The sequence below is a fragment of the Erinaceus europaeus genome, chromosome 13 (assembly GCF_950295315.1).
Source record: "Erinaceus europaeus chromosome 13, mEriEur2.1, whole genome shotgun sequence".
NCBI lineage: Eukaryota > Metazoa > Chordata > Mammalia > Eulipotyphla > Erinaceidae > Erinaceus > Erinaceus europaeus.
In genome coordinates this window covers 96,292,841-96,309,612 of record NC_080174.1, presented here as the reverse complement: position 1 = coordinate 96,309,612, position 16,772 = coordinate 96,292,841, and the positions used below count along the sequence as shown (strand labels likewise).

The 16,772-nt window shown below is 54.5% G+C and overlaps 1 protein-coding gene across 5 annotated transcripts in view; it reads left to right on the top strand.

The window, feature by feature from the left end:
* DISP3 (dispatched RND transporter family member 3) overlaps nucleotides 1-5,119 on the top strand; it is a 60,382-nt gene extending 55,263 nt beyond the window's left edge. For 3 of the 5 annotated variants that reach the window (XM_007533543.3, XM_060170906.1, XM_060170904.1), the window contains 4 exons: nucleotides 1,836-1,995; nucleotides 2,409-2,522; nucleotides 2,888-3,054; nucleotides 3,949-5,119. In XM_007533543.3, the coding sequence (XP_007533605.1) occupies nucleotides 1,836-1,995; nucleotides 2,409-2,522; nucleotides 2,888-3,054; nucleotides 3,949-4,311 (804 nt within the window). In that variant the 3' untranslated portion in view covers nucleotides 4,312-5,119. Of the gene's footprint in view, nucleotides 1-1,712; nucleotides 1,996-2,408; nucleotides 2,523-2,887; nucleotides 3,055-3,948 lie in introns of those variants that run through there. The other 2 variants (XM_060170905.1, XM_060170907.1) reach the window with 2 other exon arrangements.
* The last annotated feature ends 11,653 nt before the right edge of the window (nucleotides 5,120-16,772 follow it).

Genomic DNA, 16,772 nt, shown 5'->3' with positions numbered 1-16,772 from the left:
CTGCCTCACCACTTGTGAGCTTTCCCCCTGTGGGTGGGGACTGGGGGCTTGAACCTGGGTTTGTGAACGTGTTAATGTATGTGGTCCATCCAGGGCATCACCACCTGGCCCCACCACACTTGCCTTCTCTGCCTTCACCCCAAACCCTCCCTGGGCTTCCAACAAGGAAAGAGACACACGCCATCCACCCTCACGACCCCCTCTTGCATCCCTGGCCCGTGGCTGGATGGCTTGTCAGGCTTGCTCCTGCTGCCTCCGCTGGGACTGGGGATCCAGGCCTAGCTCTGGCTTCAGGCTTCCTCTGGAAAGGAAAGGATTACAGGTCCCTGCCCTCCCGCTGGCAGGCCCAGAGCAGGGATGGTGCAGTCCGGGGAAGGCTGGCACTGGGGAATAAGGGTAACAAGATAGAAGAGGCAGACTAAGGGAGGACACCTGCCTTGCTGTGGGCATGGCCCAGATTTGAGCCCCAGCACCCCAGGGGAGGCACTACAGCACCGAGCCTCGGTGCTGTGGTGTCTCGATGTGAATGAAGTCTCCAGAGCAGTGAGATTGCACGTGCAAGACTCCTGTGTTAGCAAGCAGACAAGTGGGCCCACGTACTGCCCACCATGTGCAAGGCTCGACCCCCCACGCCCCACCTGCAGCTCTGAGGCTTCAGAAACAGTGAAGCAGGGCTGCAGGTGTCTCTCTTCCTCTCTCCCTCTATCTCCTCTTCCCCTCTCAATTTCTCCCTATTCTATCCAATAAAGACAGAAAGACAAAAAAAAAAAAAAAGGAGTAGCTGGCCTCCAGGCGCAGTGGATTCATAGTCCCTGCACTGAGCCCCAGAGAGAACCCTGGAGGCAAAAAACAGACCCACAATATGATAAAGTCACTGGGTTCCAAGCACCTGTTCTCAGACTTCATTCCTTTCAGTCAGTGCCACTCGACCATAAGCAACCAAACCACCACACCTGCCACCCAGAGAGCCTCCAGCCACCAGGAGCCCTGGCCTGTGCAGACAGCACTTCTGGGCCCTGGGCACATGTGCAAGGTGTAAAATGCACAGGGTGTTTATGTGTGACCCAGCTTTGCTCCCATCCACCACCGCATTGGGAGAAGCTTCAGTGCCATAGTGTGTGTCTCTGTCACTGTCTCTCTGAAAACACTTACCCAGGAGCTGTGAAGTCCTGCTGACTGTGACTGTCTGTCTCAGTTCCTTCACCAGTTTTCAGCGCTCAGCTTGGTGTAGTAAAGTCCATCCGAGCTGCTGTGCAGCTCCCCCCACCTCTGTGACTTTTTTTTTAATAGAAATGACACTGGGTCTGGGTGGTGGTCCAAGTAAAGCATGTGTTACCATGTGTGAGGACCTGGGTTCAGGCCCCCAGAGCCTGCATGCAAAGGGGAAGCTTCATGAACAGTACTCCAGGGGTCTCCTTACTTTTCTTAAATAACTGTTTGTTTGTTGGATTGAGACAGAGAAACTAGAGGGCCGAGCAGTAGCGCACACAATATGAGACAGAGAAACTGAGAAGGGAGGGAGTGACAAAGAGGGAGAAAGACAGACACCTGCAGTCCTGTTTCACCCCTCGTGAAGCTTCCCCCACTGCAGGTGGGGACCAGGGCTTGAAGCTGGGTCCTTGTGCACGGTAACGTGTGAGCTCAACCAGGTGCGTCACCGCCTAGCCCCTCAGCTGTCTCTATTTCTCTCTGTCTCTATCATAATAATAAAGAAAAGGGCTGGGGAGACAGCATAATGGTCACGCAGAAATCCTTTCGTGCCTGAGCCCCGGCAGTAGCTGGCGGCAAGTACTACCGACAGCAGTAACGACGATGCTCACGGCGTGTCCCCACAGACCACGTACAAGGGCAAGTCCTCCTTCCAGACTTACTCAGACTACCTGCGCTGGGAGACCTTCCTGCAGCACCAGCTGCAGGCCTTCCCAGAGGGCTCGGTCCTGCGCCGAGGCTTCCAGACATGTGAGCACTGGAAACAGATCTTCATGGAGATCATCGGTGAGCAGCCGCCCGGCCACGTTCCAAGCCCCGGCAGGGCCGGGCGGACGTGACCTGGGGACGTCGGGTGGCACGATGACCCAGAAGCCAGAGCCTGAGAGAGCCTTTGGCTGTTGTCTCACTGTGAGGTGGTCCGCCTGCAAGAGCACGGCCGTCGTGACGGCTGTCTATCAGCGGGAGCCCCTCTGGGCATGGCACCGGCACCTAGAGCCCGGCCTGTGGTCTCTCCCGGCCACCAGCCAGGCCTGAGGGCTGCTGCTACCCCGCTTAGCACGTGCAGACACGGAGGCTCAGGGAGGACGGGCTCTGCCAGGTGACACAGCTGGCCATGACAGCCCGTCTGGGTGGCCACGGGGAAGGGAGGGGTGGGCACGTGTCCTCACAGCCCTGCAAGGGCCTTCTTCTCCTTGCAGGGGTGCAGAGCGCCCTGTACGGCCTGGCCCTGTCCCTGCTCATCTGTGTGGCGGCCGTGGCTGTGTTCACCACCCACGTGCTGCTCCTGCTGCCTGTGGTCCTCAGCATCTTGGGTACGTGGGCCTGGCCTTAGGTCAGGGATGCCCCTCAGATCTCCCAGATCCCCAGCTCCACCCTCGGCAAATAAACTCTCCATTTAGAGTTGCAGCAGGGCTGCCCCCATGCGTCCTGGGCTTCCCTGCCCCCCCCCCCCCAAGCCTGATGCACCCGTGGGTAGCACTCAACCCCGTCAGCCTTGCTGGCTTGTCCCCTCCCTCGGTGTCTTCCCTCACCTCTGGCCTGTCCCTCTTGCCCCTAGTGGTGGGCCCTCCCCCACCCCCTCCCCCCCAGGGTCCTCTGGATTCACTCACTGCCCCTCCAGAACTCTGGGGCTGGGGCTGAGCTGCTTCCCGTCCCCCCCCCACACACACACACACAGGTATCGTCTGCCTTGTGGTGACCATCATGTACTGGAGCGGCTGGGAGATGGGCGCTGTGGAAGCCGTCTCTCTGTCCATCCTCGTCGGCTCCTCTGTAGATTACTGCGTCCATCTGGTCGAGGGCTACCTGCTGGCTGGAGAGAACCTGCCCTACCACCAGACCGAGGTGAGCACCATGCCTGTCTTCCCTCGCAGTGAATCCCCCCTCCCCCCCCCCCGTGTAGCCATGGACTCCAAGGACAGCTGGACACCAGAGTTTGTCCCGGGACCTGTGCTGGCCCTTCCATGCCCAGGGCTTCAGGCACTAAAACCAGTTCCTCCAAGTGGAGCATTGGGTGTTGGGGCCCTGCACCTCCCTCCCTAAGTGGCAGGAGGGGTCTTCATAGAAGTGGCCATGGACCCCTCCTGCCATCTGCCAGTCGAATCCGAGTCTGATCCTGCCCCAGGGGCAGGGCTGCCCCTTTTGGCCCTGATGCCGAGGCCACCAGCCTCTCGCAGCTGCTTGTAGCTCAGTGAGGACATGCCTGTGTCTTCGGAGAACTGCTCCGGTCCTCAGGAAGTTCCTTTTATTTTTTTCTCTTTTGCTGTTGTGTTGGTGTGAACACGCTTGTAAACACGCCAGCCAAGTCAGATATGCATTTGGCAGCTTTTGATCAAAAGCGGGAAAGGAATTGCAAGCCGAGCCCCCACTTGGGCGAATGTTCTGGGCAGGCACTCTGCCTCCCGGCCCCCAGAGCAGTACTTAGCGTGCCCCTGTGACTGTGCAACCAAGTGCTGGGGCCCCTGTAAGCTTGGTGCTTGGGGCCCATTTTTGTTTTTTTATTTTATTAGTGATTTAATATTGACCTAAAGCATAAGCTAACAAGGGTACAGCTCCTCACTGTGCCCACCCCCAGCATTTGTGTCCCCAGCTCCCCGGAAGCTGCAGCGGTCTCTGCAGGGTCTGCTCTGGGCTCATTCACACAGGGGCTCCAGGGTCTCTGGGGTCTCCGGGGCAGGGCTCATGTGTCCTCCAAGTGTTGAGGCGCCCCTCTCATCCCTCCCTGTCACCCCCATGCAGGGTACCCACTCTCAGCGCCAGTGGCGGACGCTGGAGGCCGTGCGGCATGTGGGTGTGGCCATTGTGTCCAGCGCCCTCACCACGGTGGTGGCCACCGTGCCCCTGTTCTTCTGCATCATCGCACCCTTTGCCAAGTTCGGCAAGATCGTGGCACTCAACACAGGCGTGTCCATCATCTACACACTCACAGTCAGCACCGCCCTGCTGGGCATCATGGCGCCGGGCTCCTTCACACGGACCAGGACTTCCTTCTTCAAGGCCCTGGGCGCCGTGCTCCTGGCCGGGGCCCTGGGGCTGGGCACCTGCTTCCTGCTTCTCCGAAGCGGCTACAAGCTCCCGCTGCCCAGCGGGGCCTCCCTATAGCCGGGGTCCCGGCTGCCCTGCCTGCTGCTCTCTCGCACACTTTGGGCAGGCGGGTGAGGGGCAGATGCTTGTTTTGACCCCAGAGGCACTTTGTCTCACAGATCAACTCCAGTCAGCGATGTCCCCAGGGTGGGTAGGTGACCTGCGGCCCCCGTGTGGTCCCTAGTTCCCCCATCCTAGAACCTGGCCAGCACTCACAGGTGAAGCTGGCTGCCACCCACTCTGTCAGGTCACCAGGAACTGCACAGTCCCCCACCCCCTTACAGGTAAGCCAGGCCCTGCTCCCACACCAACTCCCCACAGACCATGACTTTCTGGGGAGGGTCTCCACTCAAAGGTCTCGATGGGATGCTACAGAGACTCTGGGCCACAGGTGTGGAAGCCGAGGCCTCAAGGCAGCGGCACCGACCAATAGCTGAGCCAGAGCCGTACTCAGAGCCTCAGGTCTCCCACGGGGACTACAGGAAGAGCACTGCGTGTCCAAGTGCAGGACTGCCCCTGCCCCTCTCCCCTTCAGTTCCATCATGGCTGTTGCTGGGTAGGGGCATGGTCCTCCTCAGGTGTCCTCATCCTGGCCAGAAAGGACAGAGGGGTCCTGCCCGGGCTTCTGCATGTCCTACCCAAGCCCCCAGTCTCAGAGGCCCCTCCTGGGCCCATGCAGGCCTCGGCACAATCTTCCGTACAGCTCCAAACCCCTGTCCCCCCACCCCACTTTGAGGAGCAGCCCTGCCGCCTGCTCAGAGCATATGGTTCCAGTTAAATAAACTCAAACCGCAGACAACTGCCATTAACATGAGAATTTTAAACACTGCTGTCTCTGTCACATTCTTAACACCGGAATCCCTAGAGTCTGGCTGAGCCCCAGAGTGAGGGCTGGGGTTAGACCTGGGGGAGTTGGCAGGGGGTCCCGAACCCTCTGGCACGTCATGGGGGCACATCTGGTGTGGCACCTGTGTGCCTGTTGTGATCCCAGGCACTTCCTAGGCCCACTGGCCCCGGGTGTGAGGGCTTGAACACCATAGACAGCTGAGTAGGAAGTCGGAAGGGCTGCCTCCAGGCCAGCTCACCTGGTGGATGCCAAGACTAAGGAGAGGGGATAAGACACAGGCCCAGCACCCAGCCGACGCTACGCTCAGTCCTCATGGAGACAGCCCGTCTTGGGACCCTCGATCCCTCACTTCATCTGCTGGGGCCACTGTGTCACATTCCCCATCTTGGAGGTGGGGTGGGGGATGTATTCTCGCTTAGTGGGGTTGGGGTGGGGATACTCGGGGTGAGGGGTGTACTCTCGCTCAGCTGTGGAGGCCAGACTCCAGGTCAGAGTATCGGTGGGATGGTGGTTGACAGGAGAACCTCTGCCCCTCCCCGGCGTCTGCCAGGCCCAGCGTGCAGTCCAGCACCCCCTACCCTAGTCCTCATATGCCCATTGTGAGTCCCTGTGACGCCTCCACCAGAACTCCATTGTAATGGATCAGCACACAGTACAGTCCCTTCCATCCTGGGCATCTGCAGAGACCCTGTGTTCCAAGCACATCCTCCTCCCTGGGCTCCAAGGCTGCGTGCCAATGGGGGGGGGGGGGCGTGTGGCAGAGAGGATCAGCCTGCCAGTTAGTTCAATACCCATCAGATTAATGCTTGTTCTCTCCCTCCCACCCCCCTTTGCCTCCAGGGTTATCACTGGGGCTCGGTGCAGACTCTACGAATCCACTGCTCCTGGTGGCCATTTTTTTCATGTTATTAGACAGGACAGAGAAACAGAGAGGAGGGAGAGATAGGAAAAGGGACAGAGACACCTGTGGACCTGCTTCACAGCTTGTGAAATGTCCTTACTGCAGGTGGAGAGTGGGGGCTTGCACCCGGACCCTTGTTCGGGTCCTTGTGCTTTGTACTGTGTGTGCTTAACCAGGTATGCCACCCCCCCCCATTTTTTTTTAACCAGAACACTCCTCTAGCTTATGGTGGTAGGGGGATTAAACCTGGGACTTTGGTGTCTCAGGCATGGGAGTCTCTTTGCAGAACCATTATGCTATCTACCCCGCAAACCCTCCCCCCATTATTTTTTAAATTGCCACCAGGGTTATTGCTGGGGCTCAGTGCCTGCACCATGAATCCACTGCTCCTGGAGGCCATTTTTCCTCCCTTTTGTTGCCATTTTTGTTGTAGCCTTGTTGTGGTTATTGTTGATGTCGTTCGTTGTTGAATAGGATAGAGGGAAATGGAGAGGAGGAGAAGACGGGGAGAGAAAGATAGACAGCTGCAGACCTGCTTCACTTCCTGTGTAGTGACTCCCCTGCAGGTGGGGAGCTGGGGGCTCGAACTGGGATCCTTACACCAGTCCCTGCACTTCATTTTTTTTAAATTGCCACCAGTGTTATCACTGAAGCTCAGTGCCAATGCTATGAATCAACTACTCCTGGCGGCTATTTTTCTCCTTTTTATTAGGACAGAGAAATTGAAAGAGAAAGGGAGATAGGGAGAGAGACACACCTGCAGCCCTGCTTTACTGCTTAAGTGTCCCTTGGGCCGGTGGGGAGCAAGGGCTCAAACCCAGGTCCTTGTGCATGGCTGTATGTGCCCTTGGCCAGGTGAGCCACCACCCAGCCCTGCCACGCTCGTCTTGTCTGTAGCAACCTGGACATCACTGCTCTGTGCTGTCTTGGGTTTTTGTTTTGTTTTGAGAAAGAGAAAGACAATGTGGAGCTCTGCCCCAGCATGCAGGTGGTGTACCATGGACTTGAACCTACGGGTCACACGGGGCCTCCCGGCTGAGCTGTGGCATCGACTTCGCTCACGTGTTGAGCTCATGCAGCAAGCTCCATCCATCTGCACAGGGGAGGCCCCAGCTCAGGGGGGGTGCCTCAGCCAAGCCGTGAGTCAACCTGTTTCCGGCACGTGTCCTCAGCACTGGTGTTCTCAGAGACTCCCAGCAGAGGGTCATGGCACTTAGCAGGGCACTGGAGGCTGACAGAGCAGGAGGCCTGTGCTGGACAAGCTGGACGACAAGTCCTTCGGAGGACTGTAACCATGGAGGCACAGGGAAGGGACTAGACTGATTCGACCCAGGGCCCCTTGTGGGGAGGGCGGGATTCCAGGCTCAGATCTCTTCTGAGATCTGAGTGGTCACTGCTGGTGGGGGACAGATGACCTCAGGGAGGAAGGCAGGAAACTAGAAGGTTGGGGGGGGGCTGCAAGCTGACAGGCACCCAGAAGGTGCTCAGGAAGAATTGCCAAGCCCAGTCTGTCCAGGACCTTCCCAGTCACCTAGTTGTTTATTTATTTATTACTTCCAGGGTTATTGCTGGGGATTGGTGCCAGCATTATGAATCCACTGCTCCTGGAGGCTATTTTCTTTTTCTCTTTTGTTGCCCTTGTTGTTTATTGTTATTATTGTTGTTATTGCTGTCATTGTTGGATAGGACAGAGAGAAATGGAGAGAGGAGGGGAAGACAGAGACAGGGAGAGAAAGAGAAAGAGAGACACCTGCAGACCTGCTTCACCGCCTGTGAAGTGACCCTCCTGCAGGTGGGGAGCTGAGGGCTCAAACAGGGATCCTCACGCCGGTCCTTGTGCTTTGTGCCATGTGTGCTTAACCCGCTGCGCTGCCACCTGACTCCCCTGTTTAGAAATTTCTATACCAATAATAAACAGGACTAGTAATATATATATATATATATATATTTTAAAATTTTTTAAATATTTATTTTCCCTTTTGTTGCCCTTGATTTTCTTATTATTGTTGTTATTGATGTCGTCATTGTTATGTAGGACAGAGAGAAATGGAGGAGGGGAAGACGGGGAGAGAAAGATAAGACACCTGCAGACCTGCTTCAAACCCTCTGCAGGTGGGGAACCGGGGGGGGGGGGGGCTCAAACCAGGATCCTTATGCCGGTCCTTGCACTTTCAACCATGTGCGCTTAACCCACTGTGCTACTGCCCAGCCCCTGCAATCACCTAGTTTTAAAGCGAGACAGGAACATTTTCACACAGTCCCCAGGAGGTCCTTGGAGAAAGAAGCCCCTGTCTCCTGTTTACCAGCTCTTGAGAGATAACTCCTTCCCCAGGCCTCTTTCTTCTCAGAATATGGAGATGCCGGTTACACATACACAGTACTAAGTGCAGGGACCTGGGTTCAAGCCCTTGGCTCCCCACCTGCAGGGGGGATACTTCTTGAGTGGTGAAGCAGGACTGCAGGTGTCTGTCTCTGTCTCTATTTCTTCTCCTCAATTACTCTCTGTCCTATTCAATAAAATGGAAAAAGAAAAAAAAAGGCTGCCAGGAGCAGTGGATTTGGAGTGTAGGCATTGAGTAACAGCAATAACCCTGGAGGCAGAAAAATTATATATATTGAGATGCGGGGTGAGGGAGACAGCATAATGGTTCTGCAAAGAGACTTTCCTGCCTGAAGCTCCAAAGTCGTGGGGTTCACTCCCCTGTACCACCATAAGCCATAGTTGAGCAGGGTTCTGGTTGAAAGAAAGTAAGAAAGAAAAATGAAAGGAAGGAAGAAAGGAGTCAGAATATTGAGACTCTGGGCCTGCAGATCAAGGGTGGAGGTGCCACTGTCACCAGCCTCAGGTGGCGAGGGCTTCCCTGAAAAGATACAACTCTTTTTTTTTTTTTAAGATTTTATTTATTTATTAATGAGAAAGGAGAAGAGAGAGAAAGAACCAGACATCACTCTGGTATATGTGCTGCCAGGGATTGAACTCAGGACCTCATGCTTGAGAACCCGGTCCTTTAACCACTAGTCCACCTCCCAGACCACAAGATACAACTCCTGTATGGCCCTCCTCACCTCCTGCAGGTGAGATCCAGACACACTCCCAGCCCAGAGCCCTGCTGCCCTTGGCTCCCCTCACCTGGCTGCAGGTGGCATCTGAGACGCAGACCTTAGTTTTCTCAGCAAATACTGACCCTGGGGGCGGGGGCAGTGCCAGGCAAGGGCAGGCCACGAACCTGGCGCCTCTCAGCTGACAGTGAGCAGCAGTGCCAGGCCCCGAGGCACCAGCTCTCCAAAGAGGACCTCCACCTTCCTCTCCGGGCACCCAGCTCATGGCCTCAGTGAGTATCTGCTGTGCGCTAATGGGGGTCCTGCAGCAGCTGGGCACAGCGGTTAACAGCCAGGGCTGCCAGCACGTACAGGCATTCAGGGGCAGAGGGCACAGTGAGGTCACAATGAGGGCTCTGCCTGCGAGTCTTCCCTGGGTCCCCACCTCTCTTTCCTCAGGGGGCTGGGTCAGGGGGGGCTAGATGAGAGGAAGCTTTGGGGGCATCTCTAGTGCCCCCGGTCCTGCTCAGTGTGGTGTTCCTGGGTCTCCTCACTGCACTTCGCAGAAAGGGAGTGCCACCTTATTCCACTGCTAAGGAAACCAAAGCCCATCGGCATGAAGTGAGTGGCCCAAGGCCACATCTCCCCGGAGTGATGGAGCTGGGACTCCTGCTCAGGACACTGGCTCCAGGTTGTTGTTTTTTATTTCTTTATTGGGGGGTTAATTCTGGTCGGAGCCTGCTGACCAGGAACAGTAGTACCTGGAGAGGGCGCTAGGACTGAGAGAAGAAAGAAGACAGTACAATGGGATCGGGAGGGCCCCAACCCAATGACTGAGCGCCCAGATTTATTTTTCTTACAGTCTTTTATAAAACACACAGCAAGACGTTTAATTATACTGGCTCTGCATAAGGTTTCTCAAAACATAATCCAGGTGCATAAGCAAAGTACAGTTTCTCAAAGCATGAGCAAGATATGGTTGAGGCAAAAGTTCATGTAGTTAGACAATCATTTTCCCAGAGAGTCTGCAAAGTCTTTATCATTTTCTCAGCTTTCTCTAATCATCCTAGGAGAAAGGTCTGGGGCTCAAAGAAGGCCTACTTTGTCAGCCTTTTGCTCACAGGCCCAGGGAGCTTTGCCTCTCAAGGACCTGGTGCCTCCGACAGTTAATGTTTTACAATCAACAGTAAAATGCAATAGTTTGTACATGCATAACATTTCTCCGTTTTAGCTCCAGTTCTGCCTGGGTGAGGCACTGGGAAGTGGGGCAGGGGACGGAATGTCACCCAGGGCTCTGAATCCTTCCCTGAGACTTGCCAGGCTCTGAGTCTTGTAAAAGCAAACCCCTCAGACCCCACTTCATCGGCCCTTCTCCTGCGAGTTTTGGTTTCACTGAACAGAAGACGATGCTGTTTTCTGTCCATTACTGCCTCCCTCTTTTTTAAAATGTATGTTTTCTTTTTCTTTTTTATTAACCTTTACTTATTGGGTAGAGACAGAGAAATAGAGAGGAGAGGGGGAGATACAGAGAGACACATATAGCCCTGCTTCACCACTCACAAAGTTTCCTCCCCCTGCAGGTGGGGACCAGGGGCCTGAAACCATGTCCTTGTGCACTGTAACCAGATGTGCCATATGCGCTCAACCAGGTGCGCCACCACCTGGCCCCTTCCACTGCCCCCCTGCTGAGCACCTGCTGCTTCCCAGGCACTGCCTGGGTCTCCAGGACACAGGGAACACAAATGGACCTGGAACCCAACCTCTCGGGTCTCACAGTTAAGGTGGGAAACCCACTCTGATGAAGAAAGCTCTAGTGTGTAACCGCAGACCAGAGGCTGGAAGAGCAAGACAAGGCATGAAAATCCACTCGGTTCGCAGAGAGATTCCTGGGGAAGCAGCTCTGGGGCTGAGACTGCAGTGAGGAGGGGGCGGCAGCCCCTGTCCCTGGGAGGCTGCTTCTGCTTGGGCGAAAGTGCAGCTGGCCACAGGAAGCACTAAGGCAGAAAAGGAGGGACTCTGTAGTCTCCTTTTTTTTTAAATTAACTTAAAGTATTTATTTATTTGATAGAGACAGCCAGAAATTGAGAGGGAAGGGAGAGCTAGAGAGGGAGAGAGAAACAGAGAGACACCTGCAGCACTGTTTCACCACTTGCAAAGCTTTCCCCTTGCAGGTGGGGACCAGGGCTTGAACCCGGGTCCTTGTGCACTGTGACATGAGTGCTCAGCCAGGTATGCCACCACCCAGCCCTAGGACACTGTATTCTCTTTCTAGTAGCTGCAGACAGAGGAAGGGGCAGCCCATGGGGCCAGGAGAGAAGATGAGGTCATTTCAGGATCCCGGCACTTCTGCCTCCAGGACCCAGAGTCACATACAACACAGAAAGTTGAGCCACGTGTGTGGAACAGGCTCCTACGTGGGGTCTCGAATCAGCCTGCCGCTGCGGAGACAGCTGTCGGGGTGAGCTGAGGCTCCTGTCCTCCCTGAGCCTCCAGGGGATTTGGCGTGCTCACACTTGCCCCAGCCGACTGAGCACCTTTGTGGCGGGCATTCACAGCCAGCCTGCTCAGCAGACTCAGAGCATGAGCCCAGAAGCCGGGGCCCACGGGTCCCCGTGCCTGGGGGTCTCGGGCAGGTATAGGGACAATCTCATTGTGTAGCTCTGTGGCAGTGTACTTTGGGGTCAATGCTAGATGCTGCTCTGAGACGGGCCCAAGCTGAAGCCGTCCACATGCTCCTCCCAGACCTGGGGCTCTGCCCCATGCTAGAATTTACAGCAGGAGCCCAGACTGGGTTTTCTCCTGAGCCTCTAGATCACTGGCTTGCCCACCTTTGAGCTGCCCCTCACATGCCCATTGTCCTGGCCACCACACCTTGGCTGCTGCTTTTTTTTTTTTGCCTCCAGGGTTATTGCTGGGACTTGGTGCCTGCACCATGAATCCACTGCTCCTGGAGGCTATTTTTCCCATTTTGTTGCCTTTTTGTGCTTAGTGTAGTTGTTATTGTTGTCATAGCTGTCATCATTGTTGGATAGGACAGAGAGAAATGGAGAAAAGAGGGAAAGACAGAGAGGGGGAGAGAAAGACAGACAACTGCAGACCTGCTTCACCGCTTGTGAAGCAACTCCCCTCAGGTGGAGAGCCGGGGGCTCAAACCAGGGATTCTTAGGCTGGTCCTTGTGCTTTGTGCCTCGTGCGCTTAACCCACTGTGCTACCACCCAATTCCCCGCTTCTTTGTTTTTACAACCAGGGTTACTGCTGGACCTTGAGGCCAGCACGATAAACCCACTGCTCCTACAGGTCTTTTTATTTTGTCTATTTTTATTTATTTATTTTTATATTTTTGCCTCCAGGATTATTGCTGGACTTGGTGCTTGCACTATGAATCCACTGCTCCTGGTGGCCTTTTTTTTTTTTTTTCCTATTTGACAGGACAGACAGAAATTGAGAGGTGAGGAGGAGACAGAGAGAGAGAAAGGGAGACTCCTGCTTCTCTCAGGAGGAGAACAGGGGGATGGAAAAGGGGGCCCTGCGCCCATCGGGCCTCATCAAAGGTGGGCAGAAACATAGGGCAGCAACCCGGTTCTGGGCAGACACAGGGGGCGCCACCCGCTCTGGGGACACAAGGTCAGTACCAGTCCCTGCTGTGGCTGCTTGGCGCCCCTCCTGCTCCTGCAAGTACACTGGGCTGCCAGAGGATGCTGGAAGGGGCAAGCATGGTGCTAGAGGGTGCTGGGGCTGGGCTAGGTGCTGACTGCACCCACGTGACATCTCCACTGATGGTGTGAACCGTCCTGTGACCTACTGGATGGACCCTGTGCCCCCATCAGCAGAATAAGTACTGACACTGTGCACAGCTCTGCGTCCTGCTTCCTGCTAAGCCATCACTGCCAACGCTATTAAGAAGCAGATTTCCCCCAACTCACGGCGTTGCCAGGCAGTGCTGAGAACAGGCGAGACTCACTTGGCAGCTCCTTGCCTTGGTTCTCCCAGCTGGGGCTCGGGTGTTTTCTTGTCCCTCTGGGTCTAGTCACGTGGCCCACAGCCAATGCAGCAAGCAAAGACCTTGAAACACAGATGAGCAGGCAGCTCATCTGGTAGAGTGCACACGCCCCATGCGTGAGGACCCAGGTTCTGGCCACAGGTCAGCACCTAGAAGCACCTTAGTTGGGGGGGGATGCTTCAAGGATGGTGGAGCAGTGCTGCTGTGTCTTGACATATCCCCCTCTGTATCTCTCTCATTCTGTTTCTCTCTTTCCCTCTCTCAGGCCCTATCTAGGTGACAAAAGTGATTGCTAGGAACAGTGGGGAAATGCAGCCCTTACACCCCAATGGGAATTGCTTTTCTTAAATTTTCTTATTGGATAGAGACAAAGAGAAATTGAAAAGGGCGGGGGAGATAGAGAGGGAGACAGACACCTGCAACCCTGCTTCAACACTGGTGAAGCTTTCCCCCTGCAGGTGGGGGCTTGAACCCGGGTCCTTGAGCGCTGTAATATGAGCACTTACCCAGGTGCACCATCACCTGGTCCCTTCCACTGCCTGCCCTACTCCGGTGGTAATCCTCATGGAAGAAAGAAGGAAGGAAAGAGAAAATGTAAAGAAGAAGGAGAAAGGTTGGCGAGGTGGGGGAGTGGGGAGATGTCACTTCAGAAGCAGTAAAGCAGATCTACAGGTGTCTATCTTTCCCCCTCTCTGTCTTTCCCTCCTCTCTCCATTTCTCTGTCCTATCCAACAACAGTGATAGCAATAACAACAACAGTGATAACTGCAATAATAAAAATAACAAAGGCAACAAGAGAGAAAATGGCTTCGGGCAGGGGTAGATAGCATAATGGTTATGCAAAGAGATTCTCATGCCTGAGGCTCTGAGGTCCCAGGTTCAGTCCCCTGCACCACCATAAACCAGAGCTGAGCAGTGCTCTGGTAAAAATAATAATGGTAATAAATGAATAAATAAATAAGAGAGAAAGGTTAGGATAGAAGAAAGGAAGGAAAGAGCTTGGCATTTGCCTGTCCAAGGGGCCTGAGCTTCCGCCTTCCCATGGAGAGTACCCCAGGGAGTTCACTAAGGTTGGGCTTGACCTGGAGCCAGGCCCAACCTTTCCAAGCACAGCCGGCTAGCTTCCAGCAGAGGCCTGCTGGAGGCTGCTTTAAGCCACTGTGTTTGGAGAGGGCTGCTGAGGCAGCTGGCTGAAGAGCTACCTGTGACCTGCAGAGGAAGGCTGAAGGTTCCTCAGACCCTGTCTTCAAGCCCTTTAGGACTCACCGACAGACCCGCCTCTGCCTTGGCTTCACACTTCTGGGCTTAGCTGAAATCACTCCTTCCAGTCCTTGACTTGTGCAAGGTGTAGTCCCTTGACCTCCCCACAGGCAATGTTCCTCTCACTACTACACTGCCTGAGCTCTTTTTTTATTCTTAATTTTATTAGTGATTTAATAATGATTAGCAAGATTGAAAGGTCACAGGGGTACAATTCCATATAATTCCTACCACCAGAGTTCCCTGTCCTCTCCTCTCCATTGGAAGCTTCCCTATTCTTTATCCCTCTGGGAGCATGGACCAAAGATCTATGGGGAGCAGAAGGTGGGAGTTCTGGCTTCTGTAATTTCTTCTGTGCTGGACATGAGTGTTAGCAGGTGGATCCACACCCCCATCCTGTCACCATCTTTTCCTAGTGGGGCCCTTCTTTATCCTTCAGGATTCAACTCCCCCTAGAAAGCCTTCACTGGTTTCCAGGACAACTAACCCAGACTCAACGTTCATGACTGCCTGCTCCCGGTATCTCCCGTGCCTGGCACTTTGCTTGTCTCTCTGCCTGCTACAGCACAGCACGTCCCACAAAGGCTGGGTAGCCACAGTTTCATGGTGAACATTTTATAACCAATTAAATCTACCCCCACCCGCCGTCAATGTTACCATGAATGAGAAGGACTCAGCTGCACTGGGAGGGTGATGCCCTTGCCTTGTTTTAGTCCAAGCCTTTGGCGCTCAGGTTCCTCCACCTCCCCTCCTTGCTCTCACCTCTGCTTCTGGAAGGAACCCCAGGTGGGAGACACATGTTGTCAGCAAATCAGTGAAGCCTTTGTTCTCCACTGCCAGCGCTGCTTGCACTTGCCCTGTGACAGAGAGAAGGGCGTCTGACAAGGATGCCCACTCCATGCTGCCCCTCCACACAGTGCCTTCAGGACTGATCAGCCTTGCCAGGAGAGAACAGGCAAAAGCAGGTGGCCACCCACTCTAATTGGAAGGTATATCCCCATTTTTCAAAGGAGAAAGTGACTCACCCACCTCCACCCAGTGGAGAGGCTCAAAGCTAGGCTGACCAACTCCAGGGCCAGTCTCCTCTCCACCCAGCTGCCCCACAGGGAGCACAGCTCTGGAGAGCCTGGGTGTCGCTCAAAGCTAGGCTGACCGACTCCAGGGCCAGTCTCCTCTCCACCCAGCTGCCCCACAGGGAGCACAGCTCTGGAGAGCCTGGGTGTCGTCTAGCGTAGGCTTGTGTGTCCAGCATGTAGTCAAACACAGTAGTGAAACACAGTAGTCAGAGTTGACCAAGCAAATACCAGAGGGACAGCAGCCTCTCATATCCACCCTCCTGGGGAGAACAAAGGCAAGACTAGCGCTCGGCTTCAGGGGTTCCAAGCCTATAGCATAGTGCACAATCAGAGCGCCACCCCTTTTTTTTTAACAGAGTCCCTGCTGAGACTCAGGGCCTGCACAAGAGGCCCACCAGTCCTAGGGTCATTTTCTTGTGATTTGATTTTCGAGGACAGAGGGAAATTGAGAGTCGAGGAGGAGACAGGCATTCACAGCACTGACTACCACTCATGAAGCTTCCCCTGCAGGTGGGGACCAGGAGTTTGAGCCCAGACCCTTGTGCACTGTGATGTGTGTGCTCAACCAGGTGCACCACCACAGTTGGGTTTCTTCAAGTCAGCTGTCTTCCAGACTGGCCTGTAGACAGTTCATGGAGCAGAGTAACTGACAAGGCTCTGACCATGTCTGACTAGAAAGAAAGGGGGCTGGGGTAGGACCTAGCACAGCTGTTAGTGCTCACACTTCACCTTGCAGCAGGACTCAGATCTGAGCCCCCACGGCCAGGTGAAGGCATCATGTACAGCTGCGGTGTTGTCTCTCCTCCCTCTGTCTCTGCCTCTCTATCTTCCACTATCCTATATTTTGAAAGAAAAAGATGCAGGGCTAGCTTCGTGGGTGGGAGAGAGACGACCAGGGACTCATGGCTAAGCTGGGAATGTAGTTCAATCTTTATTGATGAGCGGGGATGCAGTTCAATCTATCTCTAATCACAATCCTGTCCTTATATATCTCCTGAGGTGGAAGTGTCAGGAAGAGGAAGTACATAGGATAGGGGGTGGAAAGAAGGAAAAAGCGCTTGAACCAGTGGGGATTAAACCAATGAAAACAATGATTATGTAAATAGACCACAGCATCAGTCAAGCAATGCAACAGAAGGGGTCTTAGAAGCAGAATTTAGAAGCAGACCAACAAAAAGAGTCCACCAGGAACAGAGGAATCACTCAAGCATGAAACCTCAGTGTGGAAAAAAAAAAAAGTGGGATTCTCCAAAGGGAGGCTGGATCATCTTACACTGCATCTCAAGGAAGTTGGGTCCTGAAATGAGTACAGCCTAGAATGTTCCTAGCTGTGACCATGGAATTCAAGCTCACTC